The sequence below is a fragment of the Schistocerca nitens genome, chromosome 5 (assembly GCF_023898315.1).
Source record: "Schistocerca nitens isolate TAMUIC-IGC-003100 chromosome 5, iqSchNite1.1, whole genome shotgun sequence".
Taxonomy (NCBI): Eukaryota; Metazoa; Arthropoda; class Insecta; order Orthoptera; family Acrididae; genus Schistocerca; species Schistocerca nitens.
Window position 1 is genome coordinate 738,218,757 of NC_064618.1, and position 22,317 is coordinate 738,241,073.

The window sequence follows — 22,317 nt, forward strand, 5'->3', positions numbered from 1 at the left end:
GGAAATACTGAAGCAATTAATTTGGTAAACCCAATGGACGTCAAACCACTGAAGCCGCTTAGCGCACAGGTTCCCATTGGCACTTCATTTTCCTTATCTTATATCGATATCATATAAACCCTTTTCTTACACATGTAACTACTTTTGATAATACAGGGTGTGGGATGAATGGCAAAATACTTACAAAGTCTTACAGTATTAGCCATGCTATTACAAGTGCTGTGGCAACAGTCTTACAGTATTAGCCATGCTATTACAAGTGCTGTGGCAACCAGCAGCAGCATGAACAACATCTAGCCAATAGCTAAATTCATCATAAACTTTACACAATGTATCTGCTTTTACAGAAGTTGTGGTGGCAGTTATTCTGTTCTTCACTTCTTCTATGTGATGAGGTAAAGGGGAGATGAACACATGTATTATAATAATTCAAAAATGATTGATATATATTATTAAAATGGAAAAATTAAAGGATAATACAATTGCATTATTATTAAATGTTTTGCTTGTACGAAATTGTGCCGTTTTTCATTCACTTTACCTTGTGTCATTTCTCTTTTTTTATGTGTCCCATCACTATATATATTATATTTGTTGTCTTCTGAAAGCTTCTCCTTCTTGTTAATCTTGTGAAAATATGACCATGGACTTCCTTTCCTACATTTAAATTGTAGATGCAGGCAGCCGACTCCAGGAAACATCAGTGCCTCACAAGATGATATAAAACTTGAAGGAAATTCTTCCCAACTTGGCTTCACTTCACTTCAATAAAAATACTTAATACTGTTATTAAGTCTTCTGTTATTCAGAATTGTGTATAACATGAAACACTCGTAGCACGTCACACTAGAAGCAAAACCTCTTAACCATCCTTTTACATACAAGAAAGAGTGAAACAAAATCATGTACAAAAAGTGAATGATGTTTTGTTCATTTGTCTGCGCCTTCCTGTGCATTCATAATTAATGTCTTTGCCGATGCTTAGGGTCGGTCTTTGATTGTGTCAGTATCACTGATTCATTTTTTAATAAATTGTAACTATACCGCATCCAGGGGTTCTTGCACAATGTACCTCCACACACACTTTTCCTTCACATATCCCCACAGGCTACAGTTAGTGAAACCTCGTCAGGTTGGTGTCATAAGGAAATGGTTTGACTTCAGCTAAGCTGTTATAGAGGACATGGAAGATAATACATTTTTACCATGGTTAATTTTCAGTGATGTAACAACATTTTATGTTAGCAGTAAAGTAAACCAACATAGCATGTGCATGTGGGGACTCCAGAACCCTCATGATAGTACTGAGCATGAAAGAGACACACACAAAGTGAATGTTTTTTGTGCCATTTCTTGTGAAAAAATGTATGGTCCCTTCATTTTTAAGGAAAATGCAGTGACTGGAATGAGCTATCTTCAAATTCTTCAGAACTGACTTTTCCCACAACTTCAGAAGGACGCAGTGACTTCATTTTCCAACAGGATGGAGCTTTACCACACTGGCACAACATTGTGCATCCAGTTTCTCAGTGACATTTTGTCTCAATGCTAGATGGGCCAGTGGGACCTTGAGGCACTGTCCTGCATTCTTAGCCTCCAAGATTGCAAGACATGACACCATGTGATATTTTTTCTTGTAGAGATACGTGAAGAAAAGTGTTTTCATCTCCCCTTTTCCTTGTAATACAGAAGAAGTAAAGAACAGCTGCCATAACTTCTGTAAAGTAGATACATTGTGTAAAGTTCATGATGAATTTAGCTATCATCCTTATGTTGTTCATGCTGCTGCTGATGGGCACACAGAGCATATGCAATAGTGTAGTTAAAACTTCAAGATTTTTTATTATTTTGCAATTCATCCCATGTTTGTAGTATGTTTTTATCAATAAATATGGAGTTCTGAAATTGGGTCATCTTTTTTGAAACATCCTGCACTTTTCAGCACCAGTATCATGTAACTAAACTACTCATAAGAATCACCTTGTGGTGTTCCAATTCTTCTTATGTCCATGCTGGCTATGAAAAAAAGATGAGGAATTCCGCCTTATGTCTGGGTAAAATGAAACTGAAAAGGTGTCTTGCATGAGGTGGAATTCCTCATCCTGTACTCATAATAACTTTACATTCATAGTACAGGTACTCCATTAGCATACAGTGATAAAGCAGCACTCCTTTACCTGCAATTGCCTTTAAATTGCTTAATCAACATCTGATGTCCAACAACTGAAGGTGCTGCTCATTTTGTTTGGCACATAGTTCAAAACCAGTGCTTTATCTTAATCAACCACTAAATAAATAGGTAATAATATAAGAGTCTCAGGCAAGTAAGAAAAATAAATAAAACCTTAAAAATTCAACCTACAGCTTTAAATTATACTCAAGGTCTTTCTCTAGTTCAAGACTGGTTAACATGAGGCACATTGCATCCATAATGATCTTTAGATGCCCTTAGCACACTATCTGATAGCCTACTCCAGGGTCAGGAGAATAAGAACATCTTACGTCTTTACTTACAACTGTTGCACTAAACACTACATTTCTTACTAGTAAATACATAAGATGCGTAACACATTAAGTGCCCACTACCAACAAACTTCCTTCTTCAACTGATGATAATTGACAGAATAGATTATGTAAAATGCTCTCATAGCTTAATTCTCCACTCAAATTTTCATTAATGTTCCTATACTCATTACAGTAATGCTTAAACACAATAAATACAGTAACACCTCCCCTAGTAGTCAAACTTCCCTTACACACACAACATTCAAGGCTTAATTCTTTGTCTAAATATTCAGTACATTTTAAATATTTTTCACAGTCAGTCTTATGATCATATAATCTGGTATACTCACTAGGACGCAAATTCTTTTTGGTTTTCTGTTACATTGCCCATACAGCTAGGTGTAGTGCTGGCTGATATACTTTTTCTTGTACTTCCAGATCTACTAATTCCAAAAGACATTCTTCAAAACAAGTCAAAGCATTTGGGGAATCAATTACTTCACCAAATTCTCTACTTTGTTCTAACACCTCTACTCAGATTCACATATCTGGGACTTGATTGTGTACACTTTCGAATCCCTGAGTTGTCATTTCCCTATTTGTTGCATCTTATTGTTCACTTCCTTGAACATTCCTGATTAGGTTGTACTATTTTTCTTTCTCAGCCTGTAACTCCTTAGGTAACTTTATCAAGGTCTCTTCTATATCAAAGATTTTACCTACTTTCATAGCTACCTTCTCCCCTTGTCTTTTTAAATCTGACAATGGTTGTCCTTGGGTTGTAAGACTATTACACACCTCTTCTTTGGTGGCTTTAATACCATTAAATAACTCGTGTAATTTTTAATTTCTCTGCTTGAGCATTCATGAAAGACATTAATTTCTCCATTTTCCTGTTCCGAATTGTCATAAAATTTAACCAAAAATAAATATTTAGACTTAAAAGAGCTTCAAGACTGTCACTTCTTATTTACCCTTCTTCATCAGTTCAATTCTTTGGAGGTTTAAACATAAGCAAAGCATATGAAATCTCAGTTCTGAGCTGAGTATAGCCTACCAGATAATTAAAAAGCTTGCTACAGTGCAGTGAGTAGACAACACGGAGCTGATGCAGTGTGTTGATGAACTGTGCAGCACACGGTGCAGGGAGATGAGTTGCTATCATGCCAGTCATCAGCTGCAGTAGAGGAGTCATGGACTGCCAAATCAGTTGTAGCCCTCCAACCCATATTAGTCAAACGACAAAATCTTCTTGTATTTCTGTGTCTCATTTGACTAGAAACAGATTCTTATCTACTGTTTCTATACAAGACACTATGCAAAAGAAAATAAATCTGGAAGTTCCCTTTTTCATTCAGTTTTCTTAAATTCTTCAATTTGGTAGCATTTGAAGTTACTTTTCTTCTTGTAGATCTACTTGTTACACTAAATTGCATAGGTTGTTATTATTTTGATGAGATTTGCATTTAATCTAATTCTCTCTTTCTTTAGCACCACTAATCTACATCCTTCACATAGGTTGCCATAATGGAATGCGGCCACAATGGTTTTTTGGTATGGCATTTCCTGTGTGTGATCTGTAACTGTCCTTACATTTGATGTAAATAGATTTATTTAATAAAATTTCTTTTGGCTGCCTTTCTTTATGTTTGATGAGATGGTCCTGCCAGTCAGTGCCACATAACTGTGCTCCAGCAGTCTTCATAGGACTTTTTCACCTTGTGCTTGGATGGGTAGTGAAAGGGAGCATTATTTGCCTTCTAAGTTACTGGAATGACTGACTGCACTTTAATCTTCTGTAGTCACTTTCTCTTAGTACAACATTGTCTTTCATAACAAAATCTGATATATTAAGGGGATTGACATATCGTCTTACACATATGTAGTTTGTGCAAAAGCAAGACAAGAAGTACATTTTACATTAACCAATTTGATAGTCATTTTTACAGCATCCGTTGTGGCCATGGCCTTTCTTCTTTTTCTCATTGTCTTCTAAATATCTTCAAAGCCTGACTCCAAAGAACAAGGGGCTCCACACAGCAGATAGATATGCTCACTTGCTGTCTCATATTGTAGAAGTGAAGGGTTGAAGGCATTCTCCCATCTGCACGTGCTGTAAGTGTATCGTGTCATCCTGAAATATTTAGGTTACATTTCAATTTCCATCACCAGTGGAGTTCCAAACTTTTGTTATAAGTAGTATTCAGGAATGCTTTTGGTAATGTTTCACAGGATACCTTGTCACACCCACCTGTAACAAATTTTAATTTTCCCAGTTGATTGTTTGATGATTAAAAGTTTCCATGGATGCTTGCATACGAGTCGGCAACTTACACATAGGTGAACTGAGGTTTTCTCTAAAATTTTTGTTTATGTCAGGAGGTGAATCTGGTGGTTGACAGAAGGATCCAATTACTATTTTGTGCCCACCCCTGATACTGAGTCTTGGGTAAACTATCTCACATGCAGCTTCAAATTCTGTGTCAGTAGATTTTTTAATGTCTTGCCTACTGCGACAAATGCACCTCCTCCATTTCCCATTAACCTCTCCTTTCGGTATACTCTTAAGTTTTCTCAGAAATCTCACTGCTATCAATTTCAATTTTCAGTCAACTTTCTTTACCGAGTATTATGTGAACTTCACTGCTTTTCAAGATAGCTACAACTCTGATGCTGTATTGTGAATGCTTCAGCAGTTGACTATTAGGATTTTAACACACTCGTCTGGGGAAGGGGGGATATCTTTGTATCTTACACTAATACTTCTGGGTCTTCTACAGCTGACATTATTTGGACTGGATGAGGGGTCGCTTAATCTAAAAATCCCTTGTTCACCCCACACACATTCAGTTACCTGGGTAGCAGCCTCTGATGTGTAGTGCTCACGTGAAATTGCAGCCTAGCTTGTCACAGAACTGGGGGGAAGGGGGCATGATTACTTCTAGGAACAATGTTGCAAATAGCAAGCTTCGTTGAAACTCTGTGCCCAAGGCTGGTCTTCTCAACCTTCTCTGTCAGGTACTGGAATGATGCAAGTATGGTCTTGGAGCCTAGATGACGGGCATCATTTGTTCTAACTTGCACCACAACCAAAAGTTGGCTGCATCCTGTTTTCTCAGTGGCTGCTGGAATAGCCTCCTCAACGTGTTGAATGATGCTCACAGGCATACAGACAGAGTACACCTGTTCCTTCCTGTCTCATGCTGCCATTTCCCTAAGGGGTACTATTATTCATCATTATTCCCCAAGGAGTATGTTTGAACTGGCAACAATCAACAGGCCTCTACTCCTTTACATTTGCCTCCACTTAACATGGGACAAAGCAGGTTTCCCAGCAGGTGTTTTGTCCTGTTTGACTTCTTATGATTATATGTGTCTTACTGATATCACAGCAATAATTATGCTACATGGCTTCAGTAACAGTTGTTTACTTTGCCTGATGATGATCAGAAAGATTGAAACTGGTAGTAAGTAGAGCTTGATTAATGATTGCTTTATCCGTGGAAATGCTGTAGTAGTAATGAAGTTCGAGAAGGTTCAGATTCTCTTTACATTATTAAATCTGGTTAAGGTTCAGGTCTTTGTAGGAATTTCCAGGCTTGGACCTCTGCAGTCTTTTGATTTGTGAAGTGACTATACATACTAATACACACATCAGAATTGGGCAAAGTTTTATTTTTGTCTCCAGTAAAGAGGATGGAGACCATATAAAACAGTACAAACATAACAGATAATTTTGAAAGTACAGTAGAACCTGTATTATTTGTGGTGGTCAGGGCTTGAACAACCTTTAGTAATCCAGTGTGTTGATGGCAGTCACTGAATGTGAAAGTCAGTTATTCCTGAGTGACTGCTTTACGAACACACATGTTCTAAAGTATCAGTGAATACAGTCTGAACACAGTCCAACTGTTAGCTAGGTTGCATAGTTTTTAGTCCATCAGTGCCCACAATTAAAAACAAATTCAAGCATTATGATCGGATGCAAGGACCCAAACAATGTAATGATATTATCACTGGGGCAGATGTGGATTCTGACCACAATCTATTGGTTATGAACTGCAGATTGAAGCTGAAGAAACTGCAAAAAGGTGGGAATTTAAGGAGATGGGACCTGGATAAACTGAAAGAACCAGAGGTTGTAGAGAGTTTCAGGGAGAGCATAAGGGAACAATTGACAGGAATGGAGGAAGGAAATACAGTAGAAGAAGAATGGGTAGCTCTGAGGGATGAAGTAGTGAAGGCAGCAGACGATCAAGTAGGTAAAAAGACGAGGGCTAATAGAAATCCTTGGGTAACAGAAGAAATATTGAATTTAATTGATGAAAGGAGAAAATATAAAAATGCAGTAAATGAAGCAGGCAAAAGGGAATACAAACGTCTCAAAAATGAGATCGACAGGCAGTGCAAAATGGCTAAGCAGGGATGGCTAGGGGACAAATGTAAGGATGTAGAGGCTTGTCTCACTAGGGGTAAGATAGATATTGCCTATAGGAAAATTAAAGAGACCTTTGGACAGAAGAGAACCACTTGTATGAATATCAAGAGCTCAGATGGCAACCCAGTTCTAAGCAAAGAAGGGAAGGCAGAAAGGTGGAAGGAGTATATAGAGGGTTTATACAAGGGCGATGTACTTGAGGACAATATTATGGAAATGGAAGAGGATGTAGATGAAGACAAAATGGGAGATACGATACTGCGTGAAGAGTTTGACAGAGCACTGAAAGACCTGAGTCGAAACAAGGCCCCGGGAGTAGACAACATTCCATTAGAACTACTGACGGCCTTGGGAGATCCAGTTCTGACAAAACTCTACCATCTGGTGAGCAAGATGTACGAGACAGGCGAAATACCCTCAGACTTCAAGAAGAATATAATAATTCCAATCCCAAAGAAAGCAGGTGTTGACAGATGTGAAAATTACCGAACTATCAGTTTAATAAGTCACAGCTGCAAAATACTAACGCGAATTATTTACAGACGAATGGAAAAACTGGTAGAAGCCAACCTCAGGGAAGATCAGTTTGGATTCCATAGAAATGTTGGAACATGTGAGGCAATACTGACCTTACGACTTATCTTAGAAGAAAGATTAAGAAAAGGCAAACCTACGTTTCTAGCATTTGTAGACTTAGAGAAGGCTTTTGACAATGTTAACTGGAATACTCTCTTTCAAATTCTGAAGGTGGCAGGGGTAAAATACAGGGAGCGAAAGGCTATTTACAATTTGTACAGAAACCAGATGGCAGTTATAAGAGTCGAGGGGCATGAAAGGGAAGCAGTGGTTGGGAAAGGAGTGAGACAGGGTTGTAGCCTTTCCCCGATGTTATTCAATCTGTACATTGAGCAAGCAGTAAAGGAAACAAAAGAAAAATTCGGAGTAGGTATTAAAATGCATGGAGAAGAAGTAAAAACTTTCAGGTTCACCGATGACATTGTAATTCTGTCAGAGGCAGCAAAGAACTTGGAAGAGCAGTTGAACGGAATGGACAGTGTCTTGAAAGGAGGATATAAGATGAACATCAACAAAAGCAAAACAAGGATAATGGAATGTAGTCAAATTAAGTCGGTGATGCTGAGGGAATTAGATTAGGAAACGACACACTTAAAGTAGTAAAGGAGTTCTGCTATTTAGAGAGTAAAATAACCGATGATGGTCGAAGTAGAGAGGATATAAAATGTAGACTGGCAATGGCAAGGAAAGCGTTTCTCAAGAAGAGAAATTTGTTAACATCGAGTATAGATTTAAGTGTCAGGAAGTCGTTTCTGAAAGTATTTGTATGGAGTGTAGCCATGTATGGAAGTGAAACATGGACGATAACTAGTTTGGACAAGAAGAGAATAGAAGCTTTCGAAATGTGGTGCTACAGAAGAATGCTGAAGATAAGTTGGGTGGATCACGTAACTAATGAGGAGGTATTGAATAGGATTGGGGAGAAGAGAAGTTTGTGGCACAACTTGACTAGAAGAAGGGATCGGTTGGTAGGACATGTTTTGAGGCATCGAGGGATCACAAATTTAGCATTGGAGGGCACCGTGGAGGGTAAAAATCATAGAGGGAGACCAAGAGATGAATACACTAAGCAGATTCAGAAGGATGTAGGTTGCAGTAGGTACTGGGAGATGAAGCAGCTTGCACAGTAGCATGGAGAGCTGCATCAAACCAGTCTCAGGACTGAAGACCACAACAACAACAACAAATGACAGGTTAAGAACGCACAGACTCGAAGATGAGACGTAAAAAATAAATTTCGTTTGTATTATATCAAGTGTAAAAAATGTACATTCAATTACTCATTTAAAGACTAAATCCAACTTGTAGATTAATGGCACCATGCTGGTGACAGCTAAGCTGCTTGCTGACTCACTGGTGTAGGATTTGAGTCCAAGGAGAAAGTGGTTGGAGTTGGAACTGACTGCATCACGCTGGTGACGGCTCGGCTGCTCGTTGACATGTTGGAGTAGAGTTGATCCGTGATTGTCTTCATGAATGGAATTAACTGGCTAGGTGCTGGATGGCAGCTTAAAACTTGCGGTGCAGAAGGTTACACATCCTATCCCGATTTGAACACTTGCCTGGCATAGAGAAATAGTCCATTGACTTCAGCAACACCAGTGGCAATGCTGGCACCACAAGAGACCATGGTTTGATGTGGTTTGTGGCTGCCCTTTTGTTATTTACGGTGTTGGCTATTGTCATCTGCCGGTGCGGCAACATGTCAGCCCTGACTTTGTTGCAGAGAAGCCAAAGCCCTAGGTTATGTCAGCAAAATGTACATACATATATCTTTGAAACAGAGAACTCTTAATTGTGCCGAAGTGAAGTGTCCTGCCAAGTGGTGGACTAAGGTAGTGATTGATGGGATGCTTGAAGTAAGGCTGTTTGTTTATTGAACATCAACTAAGTCATTATATTTCAAGGACAAAAGTCCACACATGAAATGTCCCCCTATGATAATTGAAGAATAAAACGGAAATAACATTCTGTAGCGATACATGGCTACTGCTCAAGAGGACAGGTTTCCAATCATCGATAGAGGCAAGGACTGTGTAAATGGATACTATTGGCATGGTGCTTATACAGCAGCAAAAGAGGGCCTGCTGAAGGTGTAGATCACACTGTCATTTGTGTTGCGGTGCTGGTAGGCATCGTGATCCATAGCGTAGTCTCATGGCATGGCTGGTGATCCGTCTGGAGTCCGAAGTTGAACTGGCTGTTGAGGTGCTTTGCAGTGACCTAAGTACTTGTGCGGAGAAACATAGGTACATGATCCTGTGGTCATATGACTGCGTGGATGCGAATAGGTCCCCTGCAACTGCAGCGCTGTCTATCAGTCTCTGCACACCATGTACTGGCACGGCCTGCGTCTGCAGAGTCTATTCCCTCAGGAGGCTTGGCAGTAAAACAGTGCAGCAATCTGTTGGTAAGCTGCTGCAGGTAATGGAGGGCCATTGTCCATCCCGCACATTGTATCCACAATCGTGGTGGCCAAATATGCAGGTACCCAGCCTTGCATATACTAAAATATGTATACATGTAATACTAGTGGGGAGCAATTATCATCGCACTTAAATCCATATGGATATACGCACATTGGTATATATAAGCAGAGCAGTTATTTGTTACTACGTAGGAGCTGATCTGGAGAGCTGCGTTGTCCCTCCAATTTTTTTTTTTTTTTTACACAAATATCACTTAAAGATATTGAACCATGGACCTCGCCGTTGGTGGGGAGGCTTGCGTGCCTCAACGATACAGACAGCCGTACCGTAGGTGCAACCACAATGGAGGGGTAACTGTTGAGAGGCCAGACAAACGTGTGGTTCCTGAAGAGGGGGCAGCAGCCTTTTCAGTAGTTGCAGGGGCAACAGTCTGGATGATTGACTGATCTGGCCTTGTAACATTAACCAAAACGGCCTTGCTGTTGTGGTACTGCGAACGGCTGAAAGCAAGGGGAAACTACAGCCGTAATTTGTCCCGAGGGCATGCAGCTTTACTGTATGGTTAAATGATGATGGCGTTCTCTTGGGTAAAATATTCCGGAGGTAAAATAGTCCCCCATTCGGATCTCTGGGCGGGGACTACCCAAGAGGACGTCATTATCAGGAGAAAGAAAACTGGCATTCTATGGATTGGAGCGTGGAATGTCAGATCCCTTAATCGGGCAGGTAGGTTAGAAAATTTAAAAAGGGAAATGGAAAGGTTAAAGTTAGATATAGTGGGAATTAGTGAAGTTCGGTGGCAGGAGGAACAAGACTTTGGGTCAGGTGAATACAGGGTTATAAATAAAAAATCAAATAGGGGTAATGCAGGAGTAGGTTTAATAATGAATAAAAAGATACGAGTGCGGGTAAGCTACTACAAACAGCATAGTGAACGTATTATAGTAGCCAAGATAGACACGAAGCCCATGCCTACTACAGTAGTACAAGTTTATATGCCAACCAGCTCTGCAGATGACGAAGAAATTGAAGAAATGTATGATGAGATAATAGAAATTATTCAGGTAGTGCAGGGAGATGAAAATGTAATAGTCATGGGTGACTGGAATTCGACAGTAGGAAAAGGGAGAGAAAGAAACATAGTAGGTGAATATGGATTGGGGCTAAGAAATGAAAGAGGAAGCCATCTGTCAGAATTTTGTACACAGCATAACTTAATCATAGCTAACACTTGGTTCAAGAATCATAAAAGAAGGTTGAACACATGGAAGAATCCTGGAGATACTAAAAGGTATCAGATAGGTTATATAATGGTAGGACAGAGATTTAGGAACCAGGTTTTAAACTGTAGGACATTTCCAGGGGCAGATGTGGACTCTGACCACAATCTATTGGTTATGAACTGTAGATTAAAACTGAAGAAACTGCAAAAAGGTGGGAATTTAAGGAGATGGAACCTGAATAAACTGACTAAACCAGAGGTTGTATGGAGTTTCAGGGAGAGCATAAGGGAACAATTGACAGGAATGGGGGAAAGAAATACAGCAGAAGAGGGATGAGGGATGAAGTAGTGAAGGCAGCAGAGGATCAAGAAGGTAAAAAGACGAGGGCTAGTAGAAATCATTGGGTAACACAAGAAATATTGAATTTAATTGATGAAAGGAGAAAATATAAAAATGTAGTAAATGAAGCAGGCAAAAAGGAATACAAACGTCTCGAAAACGAGATCAACAGGAAATGCAAAATGGCTAAGCAGGGATGGCTAGAGGACAAATGTAAGGATGTAGAGGCTTATCTCACTAGGGGTAAGATAGATATTGCCTACAGGAAAATTAAAGAGACCTTTGGAGAGAAAAGAACCACTTGTATGGATATCAAGAGCTCAGATGGAAACCCAGTTCTAAGCAAAGAGGGGAAAGCAGAAAGGTGGAAGGAGTATATAGAGGATCTATACAAGGGCAATGTGCTTGAGGACAATATTATGGAAATGGAAGAGGATGTAGATGAAGATGAAATTGGAGACACGATACTGCGTGAAGAGTTTGACAGAGCACTGAAAGACCTGAGTCGAAACAAGGCCCCGGGAGTAGACAACATTCCATTAGAACTACTGACGGCCTTGGGAGATCCAGTTCTGACAAACTCTACCATCTGGTGAGCAAGATGTACGAGACAGGCGAAATACCCTCAGACTTCAAGAAGAATATAATAATTCCAATCCCAAAGAAAGCAGGTGTTGACAGATGTGAAAATCACCGAACTATCAGTTTAATAAGTCACAGCTGCAAAATACTAACGCGAATTATTTACAGACGAATGGAAAAACTGGTAGAAGCCGACCTCGGGGAAGATCAGTTTGGATTCCGTAGAAATATTGGAACATGTGAGGCAATACTGACCTTACGACTTATCTTAGAAGAAAGATTAAGGAAAGGCAAACCTATGTTTCTAGCATTTGTAGACTTAGAGAAAGCTTTTGACAATGTTGACTAGAATACTCTGTTTCAAATTCTAAAGGTGGCAGGGGTCAAATACAGGGAGCGATAGCTATTTACAATTTGTACAGAAACCAGATGGCAGTTATAAGTGTTGAGGGACATTAAAGGGAAGCAGTGGTTGGGAAGGGAGTGAGACAGGCTTGTAGCCTGTCCCCGATGTTATTCAATCTGTATATTGAGCAAGCAGTAAAGGAAACAAAAGAAAAATTTGGAGTAGGTATTAAAATCCATGGAGAAGAAATAAAAACTTGGAGGTTCGCCGATGACATTGTAATTCTGTCAGAGACAGCAAAGGACTTGGAAGAGCAGTTGAATGGAATGGACAGTGTCTTGAAAGGAGGATATAAGATGAACATCAACAAAAGCAAAACGAGGATAATGGAATGTAGTCAAATTAAGTCGGATGATGCTGAGGCTATTGGTTTAGGAAATGAGACACTTAAAGTAGTAAAGGAGTTTTGCTATTTGGGGAGCAAAAGAACTGATGATGGTCGAACTAGAGAGGATATAAAATGTAGACTGGCAATGGCAAGGAAAGTGTTTCTGAAGAAGAGAAATTTGTTAACATCGAGTATAGGTTTAAGTGTCAGGAAGTCGTTTCTGAAAGTATTAGTATGGAGTGTAGCCATGTATGGAAGTGAAACATGGTCAATAAATAGTTTGGACAAGAAGAGAATAGAAGCTTTCGAAATGTGGTGCTACAGAAGAATGTTGAAGATTAGGTGGGTAGATCATGTAACTAATGAGGAGGTATTGAATAGGATTGGGGAGAAGAGAAGTTTGTGGCACAACTTTACTAGAAGAAGGAATCAGTTGGTAGGACATGTCCTGAGGCATCAAGGGATCACAAATTTAGCATTGGAGGGCAGTGTGGAGGGTAAAAATCGTAGAGGGAGACCAAGAGATGAATACACTAAGCAGATTCAGAAGGATGTAGGTTGCAGTAGGTACTGGGAGATGAAGGAGCTTGCACAGGATAGATTAGCGTGGAGAGCTGCATCAAACCAGTCTCAGGACTGAAGACCACAACAACAATAATCAAAAACTTGAATCATTTGCTCAATGATAATTTTGGTGCTATTGTCTATGAGAAATTTTGTTCCTGTTGGTTTTAAAAGATATGAAAATAGCACGTGGAAGCATCTGAGTATGGAATATTTAAAGCAACTAAAGTTTTTTTTCTGTCCTTTCCCCAACGTTTTGTATATGATTGAGAATAAATTTATGTAGTCATCTCCTGTGGCTACCTTTTGGCAATGAATCATTAATAATGCCGGCCACGGTGGTCATGCGGTTCTAGGCGCGCAGTCCGGAACCGTGCGACTGCTACAGTCGCAGGTTCGAATCCTGCCTCGGGCATGGATGTGTGTGTGATGTCCTTAGGTTAGTTAGGTTTAAGTAGTTCTAAGTTCTAGGGGACTGATGACCACAGCAGTTGAGTCCCATAGTGCTCAGAGCCATTTGAACCATCATTAATAATTTAGATTGCTGCATTGAACTATGCAATGTTAAGAATCTCACCCCCCCCCACCCCCCCCCCCCAAAAAAAAAAAAAAAAAAAAAAAAAAACAGCAGGTCTCAATTATCAGAGACTGGGATGTGCTTCATAGATCATTTTATAAGATCTGCATTACATTGTTAAAGAAGCTAAATCTGTGTATGTTGTACCATCACATGCTTGGTTCGATTCTTATACAACAGAAAAGATACAGTGCAGTAATTATGATTACCAAGAGATTCATAGAACATAACAATGTTGTTGTAGGAAGAAATTACTTTGGATGTTACCCAATGTATATTCATGGATCTCTGTGTTTTACTTATCATATATGGATTAATTTAATGTTTTATTTAAATTACGACACAGAGTAATATCTTTTTAGAAATAAGTATTGTTGTCAAGCATAGCAAAGGAATAACAAATTAGAACATAATAAATTATATTAAAGGAAAATTCAAAAATGCCACTCGTCCATTTCTGTATGACAAGAAATTCACATTCTTCTGTTAACAGGAAATAATAAGCATGATAGGAAATTCTAAAGCTTCATAGTGGATTTATTCATTCATTAGAATGTGAGAATAATACTGATATGAGATCATAATTCTACAGTCATTGGTATCTGTTTCCTTAAAATTCTTCAGATCACACTACACACCATATAGCAAAGTGATGGACTTGTATTACAGTGATTGTTGGAAGGAGCCCTTATCAGGGCTACTGTGAGAGTACAACCATTCGCTTTATAATGCAGTCACTGTTGCAATTAAATTGCATGACAATGTCAAATAACTACTTTTCTTCTGTGGCCATCACCAGATTCTCACAAAAAAATGGAAAAGAACATATATTGGGAAACTAACAGATACGGTGAAACATGTAGAAGGATTAGAAACATAGCATACCAACTTAGTGTTGTCTTCTTGTTCTGTACAATTCGTGTACCACATAAAATTCCGATGCCAAGCTCTCATTGTCATACTTCAATGTGAGTGTATTGTTGGTGGGATTCATTGGTGTCCCGTATTTCATTAAACACTTCCTTGTGTATCATAATATTATTCAGTGCATTAAAACATTAAGGAATCTTTCTGTATGTGCAGAATTTAAAATGGCAGATTAAAATTACTTTTCAATCTGTGTCTGTTATTTAAGAACCCTTTTGTATTAAATCCTCCATAATGAATTCAACCAGGAAATTAGCCATTATTAGGTAGTATGGTCTATAATTAGTACACAACAGGGACATAATAAAAGGTTAAAATATTATACTAGTGCAGTGACTATGTGGATGCTCCTGCTTGTGTGACTTCATGGCCTTCGTAACACAATTTCTTTGTGAAGCTCAGGCTGCATTACCTGACTTCTTAGACAGTTACTCTTGTCTGTGTTGGTGATTGGATTGTTTCGTCACTAGTTATATGTAATGACCAGTTGGATGAAGTTCATTAAGTGCAATGGACTGAGATACCACTATTTGTTTATTGTATCATTTGTTGGAAGGTATTATTGAATCAAAGCAATAAAGTCATGCCACAAGATTTGAACAAAACTTCAACTTCCATGTATGTTTCAATTTTGTACAGTGTTCCGAAGATACAAATTACTTTTCAATATTTGTATAACGTGACTGTAAAATTCAGTACACTACACTGATTTCTACAACCCAGAGTTCATGACTGAAGACTTCTGAAGACTCCCCATTAACGACTGTCACACAGGCATGTGTTTGAAAACAAGCAACCATAAAACATATTTTTATGTCCAGAAGTGCTTAACACTTTGATGTCCAACCACTGAAAAAAAAAAAAAAAAAAAAAAAAAATTGGACCCAGGAGACCAACCATTTATACCATTAACTTGAAGTTTTACTGGCACATTTGCATTTGATACTTCTTGTAAGGGCAATATGCACAAAAAAAAGTGTCAAGGTTTATTTTTCATATTTATTTTAGTTCTTTGGTAGATTACAAATTATACAATACTGATGGCAAAAGCTATAATTATCCTTAAAAAGAAAAGTGTGAGATGAGTTCTTGAACAATTTCACACATAATTGGCTTTTGTATGGAAAAGTCTGGAGTATTCTGGCACACAGTCAGGGCAATAGCAGTTTGTTTGTTTTGTGCTTGTTTTGCCAGCAAATTGGCTCAGCATCTCCAAAAAATCTTGGAAGCTCGTGTTGGATGCTGCTTTGTCATGAGATTCACCTGTAAAAAAGCAGAGATTGAGGCAAATAAAACAGAACTAAATTGTAATTAAAGCAGTAGTATCTGTAGCAAGAACATAAGTGGCAAAAAATAGTAGCAGCCTGCAGCTTTCCTTACCTGAATATGAATCTTTTTCAGATTGTTCCCGATTACATATTTCTCCCTCCAATCTAGAACCTTTGAATTCTTTGTATGGAGCTTCCAAAAGTTCTTGCTCATTCAACAAACGTGACACATTTGCAACATAATTACAGCAGACTGCAAAATCTCATGAGTACACACAGGAAACTCGTGACAACATGAGCACGCATGGGCTCAGTCAGTCATGCAACAGCTTTTATGTTCATTATTGTTTCTTTCAAAGTAATTATAGAGATTGGCAGTAGAAGGCATCAGCTTTCATGGGACAGACAGCAAGATGTCTGTACATGGTCTCATATGAAATGAGTCCATACTATATGAATGTGTAGTTTCACAGTGATATGTTGTGATCCAATGTTTCTTGTTAATGGGCTCTGAAAAGAACTGTTTCTGCTATTTAGTTGATATGTCATTGCCATGAGTGCCTCCCGACAAGAAACATACAAGACATATCAGACAACAGCTTCATGACCTGATAAAGATGGCATCTCCCTCATCAGAGTATGCTTGTCCCTTACCTGTTTCAGACATTGACTCTGGACTGAAGGAACTCAAACCTCTTAAAGCACCTGGGTTCGATGGTATCCATCCAGAATTCCGATCCATATGGCAGGAAAAACTAAGAAATGGCTGGCAGAATTCTTTACTGACATCCTGCTTATTGTTCAACTTCCATTGGAGTTTAAAAAGGCGAAGATAATATCTGTTCTGAAACCTGACAAACCCACGAACATGGTAGAAAGCTATCACCCCCTACTTAGCTGCTGCTACAAGCTATTTGAAAGGCTTGTATATAACAGAAGAAGTAGAGCTATCCTAGAGAATGTTCCAGTTGATCAGGCAGGCTTCAGACCAGGGTGTAGATGCTGCGTCCAAGTATTGTTTCTCACATCCTTCATAGAGTCAGGATACCAAATGAAGCAAAAAACATCTGTGGTGTTTGTTGATGTAACTGCCGCCTTTGACAATTTGTGGAGGGAAGGCCTTACCTACAAATTTTTCTGTATCATACCCTGCAGAACAATGGCTCGAGTGATTAACAGCATGCCAAGTGATCGGAAGTTCCACTGGAAGCAACATTAGTAAAGAGGGGAAGCTAAACAACGGATTGCCCCAAGGATCAGTTCTCTCACCATTACTGTTCAATCTATATCTATCTGATCTACTGGACACTTCGTCCAGAAAATTCTGCTATGCCAATGTCCTGGCTCTAGCTGAACAACACCAGGAAATGAAGACAACAGAAGAGATTCTAACCAATGACCTGTCTGCGTCAGATAATTACTTAAAAATCTGGAGACTCCAACCCTGTGTGAGTAAAACTTAAGTGCGTTACTTCCATTTAAATAAACAAACTGGAAGTAAGTTTCAGAGGCAGAATTCTTCCTCATAATTGCAACCCAAAATATCTAAGTGTCATCCTGGGCCATACACTATGCTTCAAACAACACCTTAACTTAGCTCAGAAGTTGAGGACCCGAAACAACATCCTCCATAAGCTAAGCTTAGATGTGGCCACCAGAGTATTAACCACTTTGTCACATCTTCCAGAGTTTGTATTTGTTCTTGTTTAGGTTGAGTAGTGGCAGCGGAGTTGTATTGGGCACTTGTGGTGTCGCCAGGAGCCATCATGTGTAGTCCCCAGCCAGAATACCTCACCATCTTCTTTTGGGGAAGTATATTTCTGAACCTATTGAAAAACAAATTTTGCTTGAACTTATTGTGGTCATAAAACAAAAGTTGTGACTATCTACCCATGTGGAAGTAAATCACTATTTCTTTTAGGAAATCTAACAAGTGCCCATTTGGAGTCATATTGTTATCCACCCCCTCCTTCCTACTTCCATCTGTTGTCCACATTAAGGTCTTTTATGAAGATTTGAGAGGAGCAAAGATTACAATAAACTCTCTAGTTTACTTAGCTTGTCATATTGAGTTGGCTCCAGTTCTTCTTGTCTAGGGGTTTGATCCTTGAAGCCGAAAAATGTCGTCACATCAGTTCCTCACCATTGGTTTGAGCTAAATAAATCTGAAGATTGTTTTTGCAGCATTTTTTTTTATTACTTAAATATATTTTCTCACATTTTAGTATGTCATACAGTATTTTGATTTTTCACATTACCAAAGATGAAATTACATTGTTCGCACAAAAATACATCCGATCAAATCAGAGGCATGCTTACAACTCTCTCACTTTGCAGAAAAAAAACAGTATTCCAAAGGGTTTACAATTTTTATTAACAAATGAATTTCTACCAGTTTTAACTACATTGTTAATTTCGATTATTATTTCATAATTGAGTCCAGAAAGAGACATAGTAAACAATACAGGATTATATAATTAATAATAGAAATTTTAAGTGTGCCAATAATTTGTAATTTCAAATGTTTCTAAGAAAAATAATTTTAACTGTACATTCAGAACTAGTACTTATCAATTATTACTTCGAAACTAAAACATTTTATAAAGTAATTCCTTTTAGAAAAGCAAGTGAGATAATACTGACCTGTCCAAACTTTGAAAAATAATACTGGTCTTGACACCTACTGTTGAGGAAAATGATACTGTTACAATATACAAGACCTGAGAGTTGTTTTAAATGTTGCTTGCAACATGTTAAACTATTTATTTAGTTGTTGGCTGTTTCTATGTATACTGTTCTACATAAAAAATCTCATGGTGGCCTCTGGCTGATTCTAGTTACTGGGAAGGTCTTGCAGTATAATTGTGTTCTTGGCTATGTATTATAACGGAAACATACCAATGCAGTCACACTAGGTACTTTTAACTAGTGTTACATATTGGTCTGCACATCATGTCTTAACATGCTTGTTTCTGAACTGAAATACCAAAGAAACAAGGTGTCTTGAATGGTGTGTTATTCTTAGTGTGTGCCATGAATGTGAAACTCTTTGAATCACGCACTGGATTACAAATATTACATTATTCCTGATGTAACAGTACTAGGAAAAGGATAGTTGATGACACACACACACACACACACACACACACACACACACACACACACACACAAGTTGGGGTTGCCCCAGGGGTCAGTGTTGGGACCACTCCTGTAAATGATATGCCCTCTAGTGTTACAGGTAACTCTAAAATATTTCTGTTTGCTGATGACGCTAGCTTGGTAGTAAAGGATGTTGTGTGCAACATTAGCTTGGTTTCAAATAGTGCAGTACATGAACTCAGTTCATGGCTTGTAGAAAATAAACTAACACTAAATCACAGTAAGACTCAGTTTTTACCGTTTCTAACACACAATTCAACACAACCTGACGTTTTAATTTCACAGAATGGGCATATGATTAGTGAAACTGAACAGTTCAAATTTCTAGGTGTTCAGATAGATAGTAAGCTGTCCTGGAAAGCCCATGTTCAGGATCTTGTTTAAAGACTGCCATTTTTACTATTCGAACGGTATCAGAAGTGAGTGATCGTTCGACACGAAAATTAGTCTACTTTGCTTATTTTCATTCGCTATTGTCGTATGGTATTATATTTTGGGGTAACTCTTCTCATTGTAAAAGGATATTTTTGGCTCAGAAACGGGCGGTTCGGGTATAAGTGGTGTTAGTACAGGAACCTCTTGTCAACCTCTGTTCACGAGTCTGGGTATTTTGACATTGGCCTCTCAATATGTTCATTCCTTATTGTCATTTCTTGTTACCAATATTAGTTTATTCCCAAGAATAAGCAGCTTTCGCTCGGTTGATACTCGGCTGAAATCAAACATGCATTTGGATTGGACTTCCTTAACTCTTATGCAAAAAGGTGTGCAGTATACTGCTGCATCCATTTTCAATAAGCTACCACTCGAATTCAAAAATCTTAGCAGTAATCCATGCACTTTCAAATTGAAACTGAAGAGTTTCTTCATGGGTCACTCCTTCTATTCTGTCTAGGAGTTCCTTGAAAAATTAAGCTGATTTTTATTGTATTGCTGCTAGTATTTACTTAAACTTATGGACTGACTTTTTTAAGGTTCATGAACATTTATTTTTATCTGTTATTACGTTTATGTTGTAATTTCATGTACTGACACGTTCCATGACCTTGGAGATTTGCTCCTCAATTTGGTCCTACAGAACTTGACGAGTAAATAAATAAAAAACATGACCATAGTCTCTGGCAACTGAATTCAGACTACCACTTCTGTCTTCTGGCTTCCACTGCCTGACACTGTGATCGTGTGGCTTATTTTATGACAGTATTTTTGATGTGCCTATCTGCAGCTCGGCATCTCCACTATATGGTGGTTTAGCAACTATCCTTTTCATAATATTATTATTCCTGATGTGATATTCGGTCTTTCTTAACATGCTCAGTCCTTATGCAACAATGCAGTGTAGTTCTGATTTTACCTTCATCAGTTTCTGCACCATCTGTCATCCTCAAAAATCTGTTGCACAATTATTTTTGCCATGGGTAAGAAAATATCTGTGCTGTGGCATGTGAGCTGTCATCTGTGGTATACTACATGCACTGATATACATCTGGAATTCTGTTTCAAATAAGTTTTGTCAGATGAGAACAGGTACTCTATATGTGACATTGATTGCATAATCTGTCCAGTAAGCATTCATATATATTTTTTCTCTTTTCACTTGAAAGGTGTATTGTTAGCAGGTGCACTGAAGGCAGACAGTCTGTGTGTTGGTGTGGCTCGTGTGGGAAGTGACAGCCAGAAAATGGTGGTGTGCTCAATTGAGCAGATGACAGCTGTTGATCTTGGTCCCCCACTACATTCTCTCATCATCTGTTCTGATCAGCTTCACCCACTGGAAGCTGAATATCTGGAGAAACTTGTACCCACTGTCAAACCTGTTACATAAGTTATACAATAAATGGAATTTGTAATTGACTGTTTTGTTTTTATACAATAAATAGAATTTGTAATTGACTGTTTTGTTTGATTTCAAGCCACCCTGCTGTATAATATGTATTTTTTTACACCATAGAATGAATATTTGTTGTTGTATTTACTTAGTCATTCTCGTCAAATGTCATATGCAACTAAAATCTCATGAATGTTGCAGTTGTTACGTATTTGCTTAAGTATTTTGTGTTGTCGACATAATGAAATACGTTTATGCTTCAGTGGTTCACTGGGCGTTCCAATCTCAAAACAGATATGACTGCTGTAAGTGGATTTGAAAGCACAATGATACTGGAGTAAGAAAGTTCAATTTCATCACAACAGCTGTATGCAGCGACTTTGGTATATATAAAACAAAGAAAGGAAAAAGGAGTTCAGAAGTCAGTTGCAGACACAATATGTATTTTACTGCTGGTATAGATTCCAGCTATTGGATCGCTATCCTCAGTGCATCAAAATGAAGCCATACAGATCCATCAAGTTTGTGACAACATGCTATCATATGACTTTTAACATGTACATAACCAGATTCACAAGTTATAATTTGGCTATCTATGTGTTAAAGTTGTACAGTGAAATGAATTGTCACAGGCTTGACCAGTCTATATTCGATAGCTGACCTCTAGACTAGATCAGATTTGCGACTGATTGCTGAATTTGTTTTCCCTTTTTAGAAATATTGCAGTAATGTGCAACAAAATGCCTTTGCATGTGGTGCACGTGATTTTTAAAGTTTTATTTATACACCCAGACAAAGTTCACATTTTCAGCAAAGCAGTTTCATTGGGAGTCACACAATTTTCATTTTCACATATTGGTTTCTATATTTAAAACAATTCACAAAAGTATTTTGCAGTCATGTAATATTCCATGATGCCCTCTTTTACTAAAAAGGTGAAACATTTGTTTGTGTGTGTGTGTGTGTGTGTGTGTGTGTGTGTGTGTGTGTGTGTGTGTGTAAATAAAATACCAATTCATTTGCAGCATGCAAAAGTGCATCATCTCTTGAACTACTCCAGTATATGTTCTGCGAAAAATAGCTATCACAAATACTTGTCATAATATATAACTGTTAATTAATATTTTAATGGTAAACAATGAAGAAACTGTTGTGATGGCGAATATCA

The 22,317-nt window shown here is 38.3% G+C and overlaps 1 protein-coding gene across 6 annotated transcripts in view; it reads left to right on the forward strand.

Moving 5' to 3' along the window:
* The window catches only part of LOC126260967 (diphthine methyl ester synthase), a 125,480-nt gene extending 104,266 nt beyond the window's left edge, over positions 1-21,214 (forward strand). For 2 of the 6 annotated variants that reach the window (XM_049958492.1, XM_049958491.1), the window contains one exon: positions 20,926-21,214. In XM_049958492.1, coding sequence (XP_049814449.1) covers positions 20,926-21,146 — 221 coding nt within the window. In that variant the 3' untranslated portion in view covers positions 21,147-21,214. The remainder of the gene's footprint in view (positions 1-20,925) is intronic. The other 4 variants (XM_049958493.1, XM_049958495.1, XM_049958494.1 and 1 more) reach the window with 2 other exon arrangements.
* The last annotated feature ends 1,103 nt before the right edge of the window (positions 21,215-22,317 follow it).